The sequence below is a fragment of the Leptinotarsa decemlineata genome, unplaced genomic scaffold, assembly GCF_025532065.1.
Source record: "Leptinotarsa decemlineata unplaced genomic scaffold, Ldec_3_MD MMD2_tig00000199_RagTag_RagTag, whole genome shotgun sequence".
Classification (NCBI taxonomy): Eukaryota; Metazoa; Arthropoda; class Insecta; order Coleoptera; family Chrysomelidae; genus Leptinotarsa; species Leptinotarsa decemlineata.
Genome location: NW_027412544.1, coordinates 171393 through 187276, shown reverse-complemented (window position 1 = coordinate 187276; position 15884 = coordinate 171393). Strand labels below are relative to the sequence as shown.

The 15884-nt window shown below is 31.9% G+C and overlaps 2 protein-coding genes across 2 annotated transcripts; one reads left to right on the top strand and one right to left on the bottom strand.

The window, feature by feature from the left end:
* The first annotated feature begins 914 nt into the window (after positions 1-914).
* On the top strand, positions 915-7669 carry LOC111510008 (probable ATP-dependent RNA helicase DDX10). Its single transcript, XM_023165868.2, has 5 exons — positions 915-1127; positions 1776-2593; positions 4034-4351; positions 6106-7149; positions 7515-7669. Exons 1-5 carry the CDS (start codon positions 987-989, stop codon positions 7660-7662), a joined length of 2469 nt encoding a protein of 822 aa, XP_023021636.2. The 5' UTR covers positions 915-986; the 3' UTR covers positions 7663-7669.
* On the bottom strand, positions 7660-12369 carry Coprox (oxygen-dependent coproporphyrinogen-III oxidase). Its single transcript, XM_023165877.2, has 4 exons — positions 12140-12369; positions 11283-12061; positions 8543-8712; positions 7660-7828 (listed from the first exon to the last, which is right to left on the bottom strand). The coding sequence occupies exons 1-4, from the start codon at positions 12211-12213 to the stop codon at positions 7718-7720; spliced, it is 1134 nt and encodes a 377-aa protein (XP_023021645.2). The 5' UTR covers positions 12214-12369; the 3' UTR covers positions 7660-7717.
* Between the last annotated feature and the right edge of the window lie 3515 nt (positions 12370-15884).

Genomic DNA, 15884 nt, shown 5'->3' with positions numbered 1-15884 from the left:
CTCTTTAAAAAAAGTGTGAATTTTTTGTGTCCTCAAAAGGAGTTGGCCAACACAGTAGAGCAAGCACGATGTAAGAAGTTTCCTTGGACTCTGTAGCTTTCACCGGCATTTCATGTAGGACTTTCAAAAAATTGCCAGATGGCTGCAGAGCTTGACTTCGTTTTGTCATGTGATCAGAGTCAAAGGAGTTGACTCTTACGTGGTATTAAACCGATAATAACAAATAAACATCTTGGTATAAATTAGACACAAGTTATTTTCTCTATTCTATATTTGATATGAATTTTCAGGAAATAAATATGTCATCAATCGAACAAGATCGATGAAGTCGTTTTTCTACAACTGCACTGTAATTTATAATTTTCTTTTCATAATGCAGATATTTTTACAACTATTTAGGAATAACTAGCTTCAAAAACGGCACCATTGTAAAAATGGAATTGTGTCGTAAACTCCTTTTTCGAAAATAGCATGTGCTGACAAGATTAAATATTTCACCAAAAGTGTATTTTCAAAAATACCTGAAAATCGCCGACCTTTTTAAATTATGACAAATGGCAACTGAATACCTAACACAGAGAGCAAATGTAACTGAGACTACATATCGCCATTATCGAACGCTTGCCGATCGAAGCAAACTAATCGAGTGATGTATTAAACGAATACACCTATTGAGCGTAGTGAAGTGAATATGACATGATAGAAATAAGAGCCAAAGGGTAGCAACAGACAGTTTGTCTAAAATAAAAGTATCTGTTAAAATGGAAACATTCGTGACTTAATGCGCCTGAATGGAAGCAAAAGTCATAAACATAGAGAGAGAGATGGCAGAAAAAGAAGTTTATGAAAAAGCTGGTCAATTGCGCTCGAATGCAACAGCCATAGAAAATATTGAGAGTAAGAAATAAATAAAAACATAACCAAACTTTGTTGCTAGGTTAGTAGTCGAGAATTATTCGTTGTGAAAAGTGCAAACTTAGTTTGATATGTCAGATACCGAAGAAAAAATCAAAAATAAGAAGAATGGAAGTAAAAGCAAAGAAAAAGTTAAAATTTTCACGAAAAAAAAGAAACAAAATCAACCAGAGTTGGCCATTATAAAAAAACTGCAATCTAAATATGATACTGTAGGTTTAAATAACTTTTTATTTACACATCTATCATAGTTTTTATTGACCAAATTCGGCAAAAATGAAAATATGTATTGAAGAACTTGTATAGGTGTAGAAAGGACAAGCCTTAAAGTCAATATAGTTTTCACAAATAAAAATGTGTTTGTACTTAATGTTTTAGAGACCAGTATCTAAATTTTGCAGTTATTTTCTTATAAGTTGTCTTATTTCAAATTTTCTCTGACATGTCAAAGCGGATTCGCAATATCTTAATGAATTTGAAAGTAAGACAACTCCTGAGATAAGAGTTGCAATATATAGTTGGTTATTACTAGTGAAGATGACATCAGATTTCAGTGTTCCAAATGTTATGATAAGTACCCAGTAACTTTCGTGCAACACCCTGTAAGATTATATTTTTTTTTGGAGACAATTCATAACTATGGCAAGTGATTGATAAACAGCACATTTTTTTTAGTGAAAAATATATTTATTCACTCATTGGAGTGAAGGAAAGTTTGTTTTTCTTACAGCTATATAAAGTTCTCCATTATATATTTTTAATTTTTTCAGATTGTGGGAGTGGAAGTTCCCACAAAAGTAAAAAAAAACTCGATTTTTTCATAAAAAAATATTTTTGTTCTCTATTATCATACTTTTCAGATTGATCCAAAATCCATAAGTAAATTTGGGGATTTTCCATTATCAGCCAAAACTTTGAAAGGACTTCGAGAATGTGGATATCACAAACCAACAGAAATACAGAAAGAAACAATAGGCCTGGCTCTACAAGGCAAAGATATTTTGGGTGCTGCTCAAACAGGTTCGGGAAAAACTCTAGCATTCCTTATTCCTGTTTTAGAGAAGTTATTCGTCAAACAATGGACAAAACTTGATGGAGTAGGTGCACTTGTGATTACCCCAACGAGAGAATTGGCTTATCAAATTTTTGAAACATTACGGAAAATGGGGGAGCATCACGATTTTTCTGCTGGGTTAATTATTGGTGGCAAAGACTTGAAATTTGAAAGGAATAGAATGGACCAGTGTAATATTATAATTTGTACTCCTGGAAGGTTATTGCAGCATATGGATGAAAATCCTTTATTTGATTGTGTGAATATGCAAGTCTTAGTACTTGACGAGGCAGATAGATGCCTCGACATGGGTTTTGAGCAAACTATGAATGCAATTATTGCCAACTTACCCCCAAAACGACAAACTCTATTATTTTCAGCTACACAGACTAAATCTGTCAAAGATCTTGCACGTCTAAGTTTGAAAGATCCTTCTTATGTCAGTGTACATGAATATTCTGAATTCAGTACCCCCAAGGAATTATCACAAAGCTACGTGATATGTAATCTACATGATAAAATAGCTATATTGTGGAGTTTTATTAAAAATCATCCCAAGAAGAAGATCATGATATTTTTTTCTAGCTGTAAGCAAGTCAAATATGTTTATGAAATTTTCTGCAAGTAAGTATTACGTATGCAAATTTGGTAATTTTTTGTTATTTAGCCTCCTGTAAATTTTTAATTTTTGTCATTTGAACCCTACAGACTTTCATCCGCAGATTACAGATATGAAAACTTGTAAAATGTCACTATTTAGAATCTCATTATGCAGATATTGAAGACATTTTGCTTTATACTGTTTTTCCCATACTATGATTTTTTTTTCTCTTAACCATTAGAAACTAAGGTATCTGTGATGTCACAATTAAAAATTATATTTACCATCTTCTGAGCGTTTTGTCATTCAGTACAATCAATACACTTTTTTACTATACAATTTCCATTAAGCTATTGGGAACCACCCTCTTTAAAGTAAAAAATTTCATCTGATAATTAACAGTCTTATATTTTGTGTGATAGCTCCACCTGATTTTGCTGAAATCAGATGACACCTGAGTTCACACAGATACCCTTTGTTAATATTTGGTTGATTACATTTTTTTTGAAAAGGATTGATTTATCAACATTATCTTTTTAATACACTTATCATAGTTTCAAACATGATCTTTTTTCCTCCATTAGGGCAATGATTTGGATTTGAGAATTATTAAACTTATATAAATATTTCCAACTTCTACAGAACAAATTACAGAAAATTCATGGAGTAACATATGATGTATGTATATTGAAATGGTAATAAACTTTTTTTTTAAGTTTAAATCACAATAATGGCTTTTCTGTAAAAAAAATCAACATTGCCTCAGGAAAGGGTTCTGGTGGCAGTAGACTGAACAATATAATGTTCATCTTTAATTTTGGTGACACTGTATTACAATATAGCTATATATTTCTGATTTATTTTTCAGTTTTTCATTTCACTCTTTTTTTGAATATAAAATAAAGCCTTAAAAATATGTTACCCTTTTCAACTTTTGGAAATGAAGGAGAATAATTTTTGCAAATTTGCAAATTGATTAACATTATTTCAGAAAAGATATAATTATAAAAAGAATGTGCTACTTTAATAGTTTTTATTCCCAAAAGGTTAGTCCCTGAATATTAAATTATTTTCTCAAAAGATGTATACAAATATAGAAGTATTCAACTACAAATATACTGTATTTTTTGTCCCAATCAGTAAGAACTATCAAAAAAAACAACATGATAACACTGAAGAACATGAAACTGGGTACAACTTTTTATTGTAGGAACAAAGTTCTTGTTTGTAGTAAGCTTCTGTCTATTTGTGAATACACACACACACATTTCAAAAATTGAAATACTAACGAGTTTCAAAAGTCGGATATTTTTGAAAATCCATTTCTCTGAAAGTAGATTCGACGAGTATAAATAGATACTTTCTGTAGAAAAATAATGAATTTTTTTTAGACCTTCACAAAATTACCTGCAACATACCCAATATTTCAAAATATAGCCACAAATGAAATGAATGTATTCTAGATTGAGACCAGGGATAAGTTTGATGGCCTTATATGGAACTCTCCATCAACTTCGCAGGATGGAAATATATGAAAATTTCTGTCAAAAACAGTCTGCAGTACTTTTTGCAACAGATCTAGCATCGAGAGGATTGGACTTTCCAGAGGTTCATTGGGTTGTACAAGCAGACTGTCCTGAAGATTCTGCAACCTACATTCATAGAGTTGGTAGAACTGCTCGTTACCATCGAGGAGGAGAGAGTTTACTTATGCTTTTACCAAGTGAAATAAAAATGGTAGAAAAGCTAGAAGAACGAAAAATACCCATAGAGAAAATTGAGTGAGTATTATATTGTTTGGAACATTTGTTACATGAAAATACTTTTTCCTGCTAGTATTTGTGGCTCTTGTATTTTGAAGATATTCTGAGGATTTTTTTTATTTCAAAGTGCTGACATGATTTTTTGCTAAATGTTAGCGGTTCGAATATCCAAAGGTATTCACAGATTCAAAAGGAAGACTGTTGAAATGGATGAAGTGTAAACCCTTTAACATCGCCGTCGCAAAAAGTCCCTCCCTCAATTTTTGAACGGGAAAAAATATCAAAGTCGGAATAAATTTTCAACTCTCGTTTGATGGGTATTTCAATTCTCTATCCAATATTTTTATTTTTGGAAATTAGATCAGCCGTTTCCAAGTTAATACCGGTTTGGATAATTGACAAATTCAAATGAATTTTCAATTGATCGCAAATAAATCTTCATGATGCACTGATGCAATTATGGAAATCATTCTCCCTAATCTAGAATTGCTTTAAATGGAAACAAAGTTAATATCGATTATTTCAAATAATCTGTTATAAATCTTCAAGGTAACTAACTAACAGGCCACTGTTTTGAATTAAATGTATTTCTTTTATCTATACCACATTTAATATCACTAAGAATACTTCAATCTCAGTCAATACTGAATCATATTTTTCAAAAAGAGGGCCATCTGTAAAAAAAATTGATAATGATAGTAATAATTAGATCAACTAAAATGCTAAGCTCTGTTCATTTAAAATCTTCTTTTTGGAAATACAAGACTAAAATGTTTGCAGAAGACACCTTTATTGTAACTATGGAAAACACTTTCTTTAGTCCAAAGTTGCTGATAATAGTAATGTAGTAGTATTTAGGTTACCCAAATGTACAAACGTTCAATAAAATTATAATACATAATGTGGAAGTAAAAAGTAGATGATGATAAATCTACTGCATCATTTAAGTTATTATTTGATATGTATAATAAGGTGTCATCTGCAAATAAGTTAATCGATTGTCTACCTGTTAAATAGTAAATATCATTTAGATATATTTTAAACAGATATATATTAAATAAGATGGGACCCAGTAAACTACCTTGTGGGATCCTTAAATCATTCACAGATTCTGTTGAGGTTGATGATTTCACTTTTGTAATTTACTTTCTATTTTTCAAGTAACTTTTAAACCAAAGCAGTACCTTGCCCCAATTCCATAGTATGTCAATATTTTCAAAAAAGTATTTCTATCGATGGTCTCGAAAGCCCTTTTGAAATCTAGGAATACTGATACTACATAGTTCCCTTCGTCAACATGTAATTTTCACTTTGCTATAGTATACTGTAGTGCCGTCTCACAAGAGTGATTTTTTTCGAAAACCTGAGTCAATCTGGATTACTTTTCATTGAACAAGACAAATATTCAAACCACTTCGGATTATAAGCTATATTAAGATAAGAAAGAAAAATAATTCTATTTTCATCATTTTATTTTGTATATTCTTGATATATTTTATTTATTCTTGGTGATATTAACATTGTTCAACAATTTTTGTGGATTGAGTTATACTGGTTTTTTTTTCATAGTCAAGTTTTTTAGTGACTCATTTAGAAATATCTCTTATAATTTTCAACCTCATTCATTTTTCTAAACCCAGATTTCAATACTTCAAGTATAGACTCTTGTATCTATTAATACTTTTTGACGAAAAAGGTCTGAACTTCCTAATAATTCCTAACATTTTAAAATTATGTGATTTTTACTCAAAATATAAATTTTATTTTTCAAGGATTAATCCTGTTAAACTCAACAACCCTGTGAGAAAAATGGAAGCATTCTTGGCCAAAGATCCGTCTTTGAAAGAGGCAGCACAAAGAGCATTTGTTTCATATGCCAAAGCTGTTTTCTTGATGAAGGATAAAGAAGTATTTAATGTACAGTCATTAGACACCGATTCCTTTTCAAAGTCTTTAGGATTAGCGTTTCCACCGAGAATTCGCTTCTTACAAAGAATGAATGCTAAAATGGAACAGAAGAATATGAACAAAGAAATAAATATCAGTAGTGGTTCTAAAAAGTACTTTAGTATTGAGAGTGATGAAGAATATCAAGAAGACAAAGTACAGGGCAAAAATGAATCTGAAGACAGTGGAGTTAGTGAAGAAGACATTTCTCAGACTAAATCAAAATCAAATTTCAAAGTAGACTCATCCGATGAGAGCGATAATGATGATATTCTCAAAGTTAAAAGGAAGGATCATGACATTGAACTTCCTACAGAAAAGGAAATGGCTGATTTAGATTTAGGTAGGAACAAGGGGAAAAAACCTGTGACCAAGGCAGCTGCTGCCAAAAAGATCTTGAAAAAGAAAATTGTAGCTAACAAGAAAATAGTGTTCAATGAGGAGGGAGAGGCTGTTAAAGGCAATAAGGAAAAGAAATCTGAATTGGCTATAGAATATGAACATGAAGATGAGGGTGGAATAGATCTTGAGAAAGCAAAAATTGTTCTGCGGGAGGAAGATAAATTTGATAAACAGTTGTTTAAAGATAAAGTTAAAGCTAAGCATAAAGAGGAGAAACGGAAACTCAAAGAGAAGAAGCGAAAAGATAAAGAAGAAGCTGAAGAAGAAAAAGATGACTTTGGAGAAAGTGACTCTGAAAATGATCCAGATTTGTCTTGGTTACCAGATCCTGATAAATTTTATGGAGAAAAAACAGAGGAGGAGATAGAAAATTTACGGAATGACTTTGAAGGTCAGCACATGAAGAAAGAAAGAGTTGATGATGAAGAATGTGAAGAAGTTGACACAGTTGGGCGTAAAGAAAAGAAGTGAGTTTATTACTAGTATCAAATTTAGGTAGAAGTTTTCCATATGATTCAGACTTTTTTGTAGGCACTTTAGAACCCATTATTCAACTCTGCAGAATATGTGTACTATTGACAATGATCACGTTTCTCAAGTCACCGAGTTTAAGAATCTTTCAGTGTAATTTGATAGCAAACTAATATTTTCTCTACCATTTAGCTATGTTGCATCTGAGGCAACCAAATCACTAGAATTTATAATTTGCAAAAAAGTGAAATCCGTGTCATGATGGATTGATTTAGAGACTTAAATGGTTTCACATTCATTTATAAATTATTTTTTAGTCTAGTCCATTTTGTATTTATAATATTTACATTTATTTTTACAGGGGGAAGAAGAGGAAACCAAAGGAAAAAATTGATAACCTTGAGACAGTGCTCAAAAAGAAGAAAAAACATAAAATAGATCAAATAAGTTCATCTCTTGATGTGAATGAAGCAGAAGAACTTGCTTTGATGTTATTAAAAAATAAGTAAAACATAACAGATTTTTATTCCAAACAGTAATACAAATAAAAGCAATAGGTTTTCATTATTTATTATCTTCATATTCACAATCCACCCAATCTTTGGGATTTCTAAGGACTTCAAGGAGGTCATGCTCTGGAGTATTTTTTTCAGGTGTATGCATGTATTCCCAACGCTGCAAATTAAAGAAAAATTAATCAAATGTTTCAAATATATCTAGGTGCAGTGACGTATTCAGGAAATGTTCCTGAGGAAGGGAAAATATGAGATATTTCAGTATATAACGGTTTCATACACTTGTTCGCAATAGGTATTATTCTGCATCTTTTTGTATATATTTCGAGATATATAACAATGTATTTTGAAGTTTTCAAGTTGAACTTTTTTAGTATTGAATAACACATTTTAGAAAAGCTTTTTTTGTGTAAAATCCATCTGAAACAGATATATTTCCCACCTAAATATTCAAGCAAAATTGAATGTATTGGGGTCTGTGATAGTGTCAAGGTACCTTCTTTCACAAAATGTCAAATGCAGACCTTCCAACTTTTCTTTATGGTATCGATGTTTTTTGGAAACACAAACGATTTTGATATACCATCAAGAGATTTATTTTGCAAACCAATTGTGAATATTCTTTTTTGTTGGTACTTTCATTACCAAAAGTTGAACGACATGATTCTATACATTCCCGTGGAGTTAGGTCTTTCTTGAAAATGTGATAATTCATCTCAAGAAAACTTTCATGATCAATTTTCATTATAGTTACAAAAATAATAACAGGTGTGTAATCAATAATGGGGCTTCTATTCGATTTAAGATAGAAAAAAAGTTAACAGTGCCTGATAGTTTCCACTATTGAGAACAAACCTAAAAAATATTCACTTACTGCATGTAAAGGTAGAGACATCAGAATACTTTCATATCTTGCTCCAGGCGTGTATAAGCCAAATTTGGTTCCTCTGTCATATATCAAGTTAAACTCGACATACCGACCTCTTCTGATGAGTTGCCACTCTCTTTCTACATTCGTGTATTTTGACAATTTGTGTCGTTGTACTGAAATAGTAAAGTATGTTGAAAAAGCTTATTGATCGAAAGTTTATAAACTTTTAGTTTTCAAGAACCATCAGTTGCAGTTTCTTGGATGAACCTGAACTATTGAATTTTTCATTTCCTTTGTGCTCTCCAAAAATTGATTGAAAACTTTTGGTTCAGTAGTACTCTATTAAATATTTTCCAGTTTACCAAATACAAAAATGAAAGACATTTTTCTTTATATTCTATGATTTTTTCTAATAAATAACATTCTTTGTATTACAATTTAGTGAAAATATATTCAGGTCAAAAATAATTTTTCCAAATATCAAAGTAAGTTTTCATTTTCAGAGAAATCCATCAGTTATCTTATAAAAAATGGCTAGATTATTTGCAGGTTGAAATTTTTTCAGCTTCGGCATTGAAGATGAGTTATTTAGAGAAATTCCAAATTATATAATACCTTTGAGAATTTCATGCAGAATATTGTATTCATTTAATCTGGACTCAATTCTTTAGTTGGCGATTTTGACACTGCTTCACATAATTATTACACAAATATTTGATAATGCTTCCTAGATAAGTGGGTGATCCACTGTGTTGAGTTTTTTATTAGCTTATAAAGACAGTATATGGTTGTTCAGTGCAACGCACATATTCCGAAAATTCAAAAAGGGTACTGATATGTTTTTGAAAATTGTTCGAACCATATTCAATTTGAAGGAGAAAGGAAATCAAGCTTGGTTCAAACTTTTGGAAAAGTACATATTTGATACTAACCGGTGTTACTGCTTTTTTATTTGTACAATCAATTCTGTGCTAAATCAGTAGTGAAATTATGTCCCATACATTTTGTTTTGAAATATATCATTTTGTATATTTGGAAAAACTATATTTATTTGACAGACCGGGTAAACGAAATTAGTCAATAAATTTTGCCTACTGTTCATTTTGGACATACTCATTTGAGATGAAATATGTTCAGTACTTTCAATAAAATGAGTTTAACAAAACAAGTTTTTAACAGAAAAATCGCTCATACTGTAAATTAATTGAAAATACAAAATAGAATTTTATAAAAAAGACAATGCAACAAAATTTTATACACCCTCAGAAGTTCTATAAAAAAGTCAAACATTTCTTCTATATTATACTTTTGAAGAATTTGAAAGGGCATTTATTCATTGTGCAATAAGCTATGAGCAGTGTCTTATATAGAATATTGTTTTGGAGGAGATCCATATTAATTAAGTAGGAGCCCAAAGCATTTTCTGTATATTTTCCATATTATCTATTTGGATGAATTATATAATGTCCCTTGATAATTCCCAAGATGTTTTATTATTTTTTTCTGCAACCGGGATATATTATATTTCTTTCGAAATTTTGAGGAAGTAGGCTAGTCTGGCACCTCTGGGCAATTCCATTGTGAGATTGGGTCATTATTGTATTTTTAATGAAAACAGTACAACATAATTTTGATTCAAAGATGATTCAGTGGGTACCATCTGTTTAATGTTTTTGATGATTATAAAATTTGTATGTAGCACATTTTATAGTTCATGAGTAAAGTCAAATGCTGTACATTTCAGATTTTTTTCTTTACTCTGTTGACTTTCAAGCAAATGGTATTTGATTATTGGACAATGATGTATAATGTATTGTGTTGAACTTTTCTCCTGTGATCATCACTTTCTATGAAATCATCTTATGGGAATGAATTGATACTACTTTTATTAATTTTGACATAACAATAATGGTTCATCAAATTTCTGAGAAAAACCCACTGAAATTGGCTCTGACTGAAATCTTCTTTCAATGTCTGCAAATGATTGTTATTGCGATTTTTAAATAAAATTATTATTTATTTTTTTAAGGTGGTTAACAATATCTGGAGGGGTACTTTCATTTGATTCATGTTCTAGACTAACTATTAAAAATTATATGACTCCTATATTTTGTTGTCTGAGACATCCTTCTTCAATATTAAAATTCTGAAACAACTGAATGACGGGCGCATTAGCAAATTTTTGTAACTCTGAATCTTCAAATTATCTAGAAAAACAATGTCTCCTATCATTCTATCAAGGTCACTTGATAAATTATCTACCACGTGTCATGATTTTTATTGGAACATATTGTTTTGGAATGATGATTTACGACTTTTTCATCTTTATACAATAAAAATCTCTAAAGACACTGACAAGTAATTGAGTTCAAAATAAACTCTTCTCAAAGATGTGTAGATTATGCATACAAGTTTGTTTCAGATACAAACTGGAAAAAAATTCTCAAAACAACTCACATGAACATTTGATCACTCGAAAGTCCTTTTGGAAACAAACTGCTTTCATATGAACATTGAATTACATATAAACAAAAACCCGTTTTTCATTCAGGCTTTTTTTTCTTGCACATAAAGATACATGAGTGTAAAGCCACAAGGTTTTTTTTCTCAAAAACTGATCTCTTCTAAAAAATAGCTCCTGTTTCAATCCCTATGTTTTACCTATTTTGGTTATAAAAAGGACATTGATGAGATACTTTAAAATAGGTATTACATGAAAATTTTAATGAGTAATATAACGAACCTAAGGGAATATATGATGGAATCACGGCATTGGCACAGTCAGTAACAAACTTGAAACACTCATCCTGATTTGGTGTATCTAAATCGTCGAAAAATATTCCTCCTACACCTCTTCTTTCTCCTCGGTGAGTAATATTAAAGTAATCATCACACCATTTTTTGAACCTAGGGTAATAAGCCTTATTGGTTTTATCACAAGCATCTTTGAGAGTTTGGTGGAAATGTATGGCATCTGCAGTATTCAGGTAATAAGGAGTTAAATCAGTTCCGCCACCAAACCACCACTGGGTTTCTTCACCACTCTTAACTTCAAAGTATCGGTAATTGAAATGAATGGTTGGAACCATAGGGTTCACAGGGTGAATGACGGCACTTATACCTGCAGCGAAAAATGGTAAATCCCCCTCTTCTAGTTTTTTACCTCTCGACCGCATTTGACTTATAGCACCTGGAGGCAAACTACCCGAAACAACAGATATATTCACTCCGGCTTTCTCGAATACCTTTCCATCCTGTAGCACACAAGTAATTCCACCACCACCTTCTTTTCTCTCCCATCGATCAACAATGAATTTGTTGTAGTTTTCTTCGACTTCAAGAGCATTGCAAAAGTCTTTCTGTACCCTCATTATCATTAGTTCCATTTTGGTTTTCATGTCATCAGGATTTGCAGAGAGCTTGTCTATAGAAGTTACAGGTAGAGCCATGAATTCATTGGCGTTGATTTTTTCTTTGGAGGTGAAAAAGGCAAGGGCTCCCGTGAAGGCAATACCATATTTCCTGTTAAAAAAAATCACGTTAGTTTGCTGTGGCAGCATGTTATTTGTTATTCAAATTTCCCGCTTCAGTTAACCTTACCTAAGCTTACAAAATTCACGTTGTCTTTGATAATAAATAAGAGAACAGTTTTTCACGATTACTCTGAAATACATGATTCTGACGAATATTCAAAATATTAACCACTAAAAAGTTAAAATAAATCGGTTTCTTTCTATGACCTATATAATCAGCTGTTCAGCGAACATTTGTATTGTGTAGTTTTTCTGTAACAGGTAGTGCCGCATTATCGTGTCATATCACTGGTGACGTATCTTTGTTGGTTTGAAGGGTTAAAGAGAGAAAGACGATGATAAGGTTGTTATAATTGAAAACGGAAAGCAACATGTGGTATTTTTTGTGACATATCGATCTGTCAATGTATTAAACAGTAGATAAACGTAGTGAAAATTGAGGTGTATTTCTGTCAAGCAGTCATTGTTATCGAGGTGTGTGTGGCCGTGTTTGTTTGGGATTGAAGTGAAGTGCAAATTTCGGCTTGCGCCATGAGTTTAGGCCCTTTGGCGCAGCTTTGAGAGACGTGCGAACTCAGCAGAGATATCCTGATATTGACTTTTTGCGAGTGTGCTACAAGTCGGTGAGAACGGCAACAGAGTGGAGCGTCGCGACGCCTCTACTCTGAATATTTTGCTAAAACTCCGGGTTTTGGAAGCGCATTGTGTACATTCCATACTCCAAACGCGACGTATTTCAGCCAAAGCTCTGCTTCAGTCGATATTTTTGCTGCAGAATGGTGTAATATCGCAGGTGAAAATTAATCTTTCAATTTTTCACACTCTGGGTAAATTGGTTTTGATTTCGGGACTTTGAAGAAAATTATGGTGCGATGAGGCGTGAAAAGGACGACAGACGTGAAGTTATGAAGAAGTTCACTTTCAAAGGCGTTTTGGACAATTTCCGCAACTCAGTTGCTCAGCCTTCCAGGCCAGACCAGGACATCCAGGAGACGCTGAGGTCTGACAACTTCCAAGTTAAGAGGGTAAGATTTTTCAATTTTGAGGGCCGTCATTTTTGAAATTTCTATTTTATTCAATCATTTCCACTGTTTCCTGGATTCTTCTTGTTATCTATCACACTGTTTATAGACGTCTTAATATACATCGAATTGAACTGTCTACTGTGTATGACTCATACATACATACAGATAATTATATTTAAAAATAACCAGTTTTGGTAATATTTATTTCTAAGAATGTCTCTCATTAGGTACAATGCAGACTGAAAATTCTGATGAAAAGTTGTTATTTACCTACTCTGTGACATCATATCGGTATTGAATCAGGGTCGGATTTAGCAGAGCAGATATTCGATGATAGACGACAATCACATCGGACTGTGTTCAAGTTATTGGATCAAAATCTCATCGAGTTTGGTTCATTTGAAAAGCCTGTTTTTTCCGGATATCTCCGGATATACTCGGAATTTCAGAACTTCCCCAACGACATATTGTTAGTCAGGTAAATGCGCAACTTTGTCCCAATTTTACCATCTTCGTATCTCTCGTAGTTTCCGAGATCCCAATGGTGGGGATGGAATTTGAAACACGCCCTGTATAACTATTAGATCAAAAATTATTTTCTCAATCTCTTCTGAAAATTTTAATAAAAATTTATGTTGTGTAGCTTCGTTACATTCGAATTTATCCATTTGATGAAAACTCAGATATTTTATATTAGGAAAATGTATTTGGATCCAGCAGCATATATCACAATCAGTTTATAGATAATTTTTTAATTTTCATTAGACTTTTTTATGAAAAACTTATATTGCATTTTATTGTTATATCGACTATTTTCAAATCAACGAAAGAATGAACATTAATAGTAAGACATGCATTTTTTGCATTTCGACGAGGCGTCATTACAATGAACTAGAATAGTGATTTTTCCGTAAATGCCTGCTGATAGATAGCCAGTACTATCCTGTTCACCTGACCACTAAACTATAGCCGCCAGTTCAGCTCCATTGAAAATCTCATTACAAATTAAGACATTGGAGTAAAACATTTAGGAAATATCGAGATGAAGATTTCGTAATTTGAAAGATATAGAGTCGGTTGAATTGTGGCAGAGATGCCTATTTTAGAGTAGTATCGAATGAAACCCAAATATCGACCCAGATTTTTTTGAATCCGTCACTTTCTCTTCAAGCCATACATCATTAATATGTTTAATTGACGGGGAATTTCTCCGGATGTTAGGGTGAACCGTTCGAAAAACATTTTACGTTTCTCTTTCAGGAATTTCGTATGAGCTGCAAAATAGGCTTCAAATCAGGAGAGATATTTCCCTTTTCAGGATGAAATAAATACAATCTCATTTTCTTCGAATAGCGATTTTTCCATGTTTTTCCATATTTTTCAATGGACATGGGTTTTAGTAACAAGTTTTTGCAGTTTTTGAAACGTGTAAAAATGTGTAAAATTCTTATACCTACAAGATTGAAACTCTGCAGAGTGACTGATTACCTAAAAATAAAGGAAATCGATGATCTATGAGTGGTCCAAGTTGCTCTACACACTCTGTTTTTTTCCTATTTTACCGGGATTAAAAGAACTACAGTCGATTTTCAATTTTAATCATTCAATAGAGTTCTGAAACAGCCAACTTTGCAGAGACTAGAGTTCTAATGGGATATGCTAAATCAAATAATACATTGAATCGATTATTGAATACACTATTTGAGTTTTACACCCACCCGGAAGTTTGTGGTTTAGAAACACAAAGTATGCCAATATTCTTATCAATAAAGGAAAGAATTATTAAGTAGTAGCAGCAGATTACGTAATGCATATCGTTGTTTGTAGTTATTTGCAAATACCTACATGAGTTTAAGACTAACTAGTGAATAGCATTTCTCTTTGTTTTACTTGTATTGTAAAAAAATCAAGAAGAAAAGGTCATCTGTTTCAAAATATTTAAGAAGGCTTTAATTAATCTAGAATATTGAATTTCATTTAAAATATTTTCTTGTTCGTCTCATGAATAAAACATCAATAAGAAACTATTGTTTCATATTGACCTCTTTATATAGTTTAATTTCACCTTTTCACTTTCTGGAAAAAAAAATAAAAATTGTAATGGATAAGTTACTCGATAAGTTACTATGTGAATTCTGTTTAAAAAAAAATCTGTTTTTCCGTTAATCAGCTGTCGCCCCCATACGAACTACAACTCTCAGAAGTTGAGAAACTTGTGCGAATTCAATATATACATGTTGAATTCACCCTTGAAAAAGGTTTATTTACTAAACTTCCCGCTCCCCGGCTCACTCAAAATCTCTGATTTTTTATGAATAGACTCAATGAGGCCTTTCAAAAGTTATAAAAACCAAATCTGTTGATGATCCCATACGATATGAAGAATTGATAAATTGTACCTTGTCAAGAGTTAGAATGAAAAAAAAACTCAAATATTTTGGTTTTGAAACAGCTGTCTTGTTTCTCATTTGGTCATATTTACTGGGCAGGTTTCAAATAATTTGTGTTGATGGTCACTGCTCCTCACATCTTGATATTTTATTTGGAGTACCATGGGGTTCCATTTTGGGACCATCATTGTTTACCATTTATACTACTGATGTTATTCCATTCATTAACAACTGATATTGACGTTTTAGTTGAACAATGACATTTTTATTTATGTCTATAAGCGCCTTCCGTTTTAGTCCGTTATCCGGCCGATGTCGCTTTGGCATGTCGTACTGTTTGAATATATATTTTTTTAAATCGGTATTTTTGGCCAAAAACCAAATAATGGACTGTGAT